Source organism: Chlamydotis macqueenii, chromosome 11, assembly GCF_036417535.1.
Source record: "Chlamydotis macqueenii isolate bChlMac1 chromosome 11, bChlMac1.mat, whole genome shotgun sequence".
Taxonomy (NCBI): Eukaryota; Metazoa; Chordata; class Aves; order Otidiformes; family Otididae; genus Chlamydotis; species Chlamydotis macqueenii.
In genome coordinates this window covers 21,567,302-21,572,616 of record NC_141566.1, presented here as the reverse complement: position 1 = coordinate 21,572,616, position 5,315 = coordinate 21,567,302, and the positions used below count along the sequence as shown (strand labels likewise).

Here is a 5,315-nt window from a genome sequence, read left to right as displayed (position 1 = left end):
CGGCGAGACCCCCAACATCGCTGCCTGCCCTCAGCAACCTCTGCTGCTTTGACTCAGGGTTTTAAATATCATTATAAATTATTATTACATGACTATTAACACTCTAGTGCTGTGTGTAGGTAAGAATTTATTATAGGGAAGAAGAGTCTGGATGCAGAGACTTTAAAATAAGACACAGAAAACTAATTGTTAAAGTTTAACTTGCAACATTTTCATTTAATTTTCAGCAATCGTTTTAAATAGTCTTTCCTATTGCACAAAAACCACTGCCACTCCTCTTGCCATAACCATTCTCTCCTTTAAAAAAAAAAAAAAAGTAAAGAGGAAAAAAAATACCTCTGGTACAACAAAAATGCTTTGCAACATATATATATATATATATATATATATATATATAGCTTTACTGTAAAATATTTCAAATTTGGGGAATGTGCGTATTATTTCTACATATTTGCAGACACCGTTTTCACAATGGCTTCTATTTACGATGCCTTTACTGTTTTGAGACACAACTCCAGTACCGAGTGCTGACCCCCGAGAGGATGTTTTAGCCAGCTCTCCTCTCGCTTTACCCGAAGCGGTCCGCGGTTCTGTCGCCAGACTGGAAGCTCTGCCCTCCTGGGGCGCAGGGGGACCCGTGCCACCCCCGCCACGAACAGCCTTCAGCCCTCTTCACAGAGCCTTAAGGTTTGCTAAGGGGGTTTCAGATCTTGATGCAAACTGACATCCGTGAACATTTAAAATGCCTTTTGCTGACCCAGGGACACGCAGACCGCGGTGTGAAGAATGAACCTGCACTTTTCTGGGTACCTGCAAAGACAGTTCTTCAAGCAGATCCTTGCCCCAAAGCCAAACTCCTTTTGCTTGCTCTAATTATGCAGAATTAAAACTGTGCTCTTTATGTAAGCCAACATCAAGTAACTTCGTAAACACCAGCCCAAAACACACTTGCTTTTCATTCTTCAACCATTTTTCCAGCTAAGACTCCTAATCCTGCCAGAATTTCTGTTTCTGTGTCGGTGCATCTCGGGCCGGGCTTTGCTCCAGCAGAAGGCGGGCAGCGCTGCTTCTCTGCCAGTTCACCGAAAAGCACAGGAATGTTTCCTTCTGCCCAAGATTGTGAAGGTTTTCTTTACACAAGCAGCACAGCCCTATCCGTTGGTGGTGTCTGGCTGTGGTTTCCCCTCCGTCTCTTCAATCACACTGCGCTCAAAACAGGATTCACTCCTGTCTCATCCGGACTCAGACTCTTTGATCTCCAGGCCTTCCTACGGATCGTTCCAAGGCCTTGGGTTGCCTCTTCTCTGCAAGGTGTGAGCAAGGTGAATGCTCCTGAACAGGATCCGATACCATATGTAGCTATTTTTAACGAGGACATCTGCATTTTTTTTTAATTATTTTTTAAAAAAAAAAACTTGGTCAGTAGTTCAGAAAGGCAGGCCTGATCCTGCACTGGACTCTCAGCACCCAGAACTCTTCCTCCTGAAGAACTGGAGCGATAATCTGGATCCTGCAGCCATCGCTTACAGGACCAGTCCCCTTGAAATAAATTTCAAACGCATGCTAGGGTACCGCAAGCTTCAAACTGCTCCCGCAGACAAGATTCTTCCAGAAGTTCAGGAAACGCTGGCGGATCCGCCGCCCACAAAAGCGCGTCCGGTGAGCTGCTCGCTGCGGTGGGAGAGGGCCTCAAGCCCCAGTTCCTGGATGTGCAGACCCAGGCACCAGCCCCGCAGGTCTTACACAAATAATTACCTTGAGAACTGAAATGGAGCAGAAGCAGCTGGGAAGAGGGCAGGCATGAGCCTGGCCTCTGCTGTGTAAATAATCCAGCGGCTGTTTGAAGATCCAGTGAAAGCCCTGCCCTCTTTATTGGTCCGTAGCTCCCCGTGCGCCGCGTAGAGCAGACATTGTGTTTACATTTCCCACTGACTCGGAGAATTAACGCTCTTTCTAGAGCCGTGTAATGAAGCAAGTGCCCAAATACAGGCTTTGAGGAGTTTATGCGAGTTTATCATGGGAGTTTATCATCAGATCAACAGTTTTCGGGTGCTGGCTGGCGGTGGCTCCTCCATCCTAATTGGCTGTGCATGTCCAAGCAGTGTTTCCAGGGAAGGGGCTGGCCATCCCCGGTGGCGGCTGTACCACCAAGCAGTGTAAATCATGGACTGTTCACCATTATTATTGAATATCTAACTGCAACAAAGGCTTGCAAGCCTCCATCATGTCTTCTGGAAGAGTTCCAAGATCTCTGTTGCCCATCTGAGATCTTAGGGGAAGGTCTAGCCCACTTATGAAAGGGCCACGGCTGCATTTCCAGCCTCCCTATGTCTTTCTCCAAAGGGTTCCTCATCTCTGTCTTTGATGGAGAACTTTTTCCTGAAGGCTTGCGTTAAGCTGGAGGAAGAAGCCTTCCTAAATGTGGTAAGTCTCTTCCGAAAGTTGCCCCCCGAGAAGAAATAGAGAAGTGGGTCAAAGCAGCAGTTGGCAGCTGCCAAGGGGAGCGTTACCACGACCGATTTCTGTAGGTATATGGTGTCTTCACAGCTTGTGTTCTTCAGCCGCAGCATGTGGAGGTGGACCGTACGTAGAATGTGGTACGGGGTGAAGCTCACCAGGAAGGTGGCCGTCACGATGATGATCATCCAGATCGCCTTCTTGCGGTTAGACTCATTCTTCTTCAAGGAATTTTTCAGTAAGGTCCTTATGATCATGGTGTAGCAGATAGTTATGACAATAAAAGGAAAAAGGAAGCCCACAAATAGGGCGATAAAATCCAGGATCACGACTAGATTTGTCTTTTGAGAGTCTTCTGGGGGTTCGAAGCACTTAGTCTTGTTGCCATGTTGATATGTCCCATTTTGCAGAAAGGGCGCGCTCGTCAGGGTGACAAAAATCCAGATGCCACCGCAGACAAATTTAGCCTTCCTCTCCGATACCAAATTGATGTTCCGGACTGGAAAAACGATGGCTATGCAACGGAAGAAGCTCATTGCAGTCATGAAAAAAATGCTGCAGTACAGGTTGACGTACAACGCGTACGAACTGATCCTGCATAGGAAGTCACTGAAGAACCAGTTCCCTTTGTGGACGTAGTAGATGACACGCAGGGGCAGGGTGCACACGCAGAGGAAGTCGGACACGGCGAGGTTCAGCATATACACCTGGAAGGCCGTCTTCTGCCGGTAGGTCTTGATGAGGACATACAGCACAACGCCGTTGCCCACAAAGCCCATAATGCTGATCATGGAGTAGAGCGTGGAGTAGACTCTGTTTCGGAAGTCGTCGATGGCGTGGTGGCATGACAAGTTATCGAACAGCCCCACCATGTTGCCTGGCTGAGGCATTGATTCCACCTGGCGATGAAGGTCAGGCCTAAGGATGAAAAAAAAAAAAAAAAAAAAAAATCAGGTGAGTTACGGAAAGCAGTACATGAAAGTAAAATGTGATTATTAAAAAGGAGGAAAAACTCATTGCGTCTCTTGTATGAGAGAAGAGCTAGGAAGGGATGTGGATCTGCGCAGACCCGTGTTGTTACAACTATCCATACAGCCACCTCTCTTAACCCAGTACCCACAACTGGCGATGTAAAGATGAGAGTCACATTTTCATACGCCCTCCGTACTGGCCACATCCTTCTCCCCCTGAATTACAAAAAGCCCTAATTCCTTGCAAACGAAGGCAGCTACTCATTAAAACAGCAAAGGGGAATAACGAAGGCAGCAATAGCACTGCAATTTAAAATATAAAGACCAGATCCGGTCCCTAACGACTCTTTGGGCCTGCCGCTCCCCGTCGCCCAGTGAATGCTGCTCCCCGTGCTCCACCTCCGGCTTCCCTAGCACCGCCCGGGTGGACGGAGCCGGGAGCTACAGAGTGGCTGTGGTCACGGAGGACAAACCTCCTGGTCTGGAGACATCTCTACTGTCAAGGTAACTCCCTCGCAGAGGCTTTCTTCTTGGGTTTGCGTGGTGGGAGGAGGTTTGGATCCACTCAGCCACTCTTTCATGAAATTTTATCGTTTCCTTTCAGTATTCGTTTGCGTGCAGTCAGACATGACACTTTCAATTTGATTTGTCCTACAGTAACGCAAGAGAAAAATGCACGCGTAGGTATTTTCCCCATTCCTTTTCAGTTTCTAACGGTTCAAACACAGAATCTCACTTGCAGTCTGAGAGCACGAAAAACCCCGATGATCAGAACTGCGGGGTACGTAACGGGACTTAAAAAAAAAAAACCCAGTCATGACAGCTGGGACAAGATCGGTTATGAGAACCCAGGCCATGCATGTGCTCAAAGCTTCTGTTAAATGGGATGCTCAAGGCTGCCAGGCTTCAGTCAAGCTCCAGCTATTCGGGAGTTTGTACTCTTAAACCAGCCCCTTGATTCTCTGCAATGCACAAAATACATTAAAGCTCAACAGGGATCACCGAGGCGGCGCAGATGGGAGGGCAGGCAAAACCCCACACAGGAGAGGGGATGTTCCCCCTTGCGTTATTTGTGGGCGCAGAACAGGGGCGTGCGAGCCACCGACCGCGTGACCGTGCAAGGTCTTTTGCCGGAAGAATACATTTTAGCTTGCGCAAATGAAGCTTATCTAGTGATGCTCATGGCAAATAACCTGATAATCAGGGAAAGGCAGCGAGTTTGCAGCCGCGCGCTCGCCCTGCCCCACAAACGCTGCCTCTCAGCAGCCTGGTTCTGGTGGTGGCAGAGCCCAGACCTCAGCCCCAGCTTGGCTCCTCACACACACACACACGATGGAAAGCCCAGAGCGGGTCTGAACACCACCAGACATCGCTCCTGCGAGCTTCTCGTGGCTCCAGCCACCTCTCCTCTGTGAGGACCAGCCAGCAACACCAAGCTGCTGTCCCAGGAGATAGAGCCCGGGGTCCCCCGGAAGATGCCGAGAGATGCAGCCTTCATCCCACACCGCTGGCATCCTCACCTACCTGAAGTCTTCACTTCCAACCTGAGGTTGAAGTTATGAAAAGAGCAACAGTAACCTTGCTAATCTCCACGATAGGGCTAAAATTAAGTCTGCGGTGACATGGGGCTGATTTTAATCAATTGTGTGGGAGTGGCAGGCAGCGCAATATTCTCTCAAAAAAAGCTGCAGGGTCCCCATCCCTCGTTTTTATCTGTCCAGACAATCTGGCGGAGGTGACGAAGCTCTCACTACCGTTACTGCTGAGTTAATGCCTAGCAAGCGGATCTGCCCAGCAAAACCCCGCCGCCCGACGCACTGTACGAACACACCGAGACGAGTATCTCGTGAAAACTCACACAGATAAAATCTCCCTGCTTGCAGGGCA

General features: G+C 48.9%; 1 protein-coding gene across 1 annotated transcript; it reads right to left on the bottom strand.

The window, feature by feature from the left end:
• Window positions 1-389: 389 nt before the first annotated feature.
• Window positions 390-4,074, bottom strand: CYSLTR1 (cysteinyl leukotriene receptor 1). The gene is made up of 2 exons (XM_086756294.1): window positions 3,902-4,074; window positions 390-3,375 (listed from the first exon to the last, which is right to left on the bottom strand). Exon 2 carries the CDS (start codon window positions 3,345-3,347, stop codon window positions 2,292-2,294), a length of 1,056 nt encoding a protein of 351 aa, XP_086612420.1. The 5' UTR covers window positions 3,348-3,375; window positions 3,902-4,074; the 3' UTR covers window positions 390-2,291.
• Window positions 4,075-5,315: the final 1,241 nt, after the last annotated feature.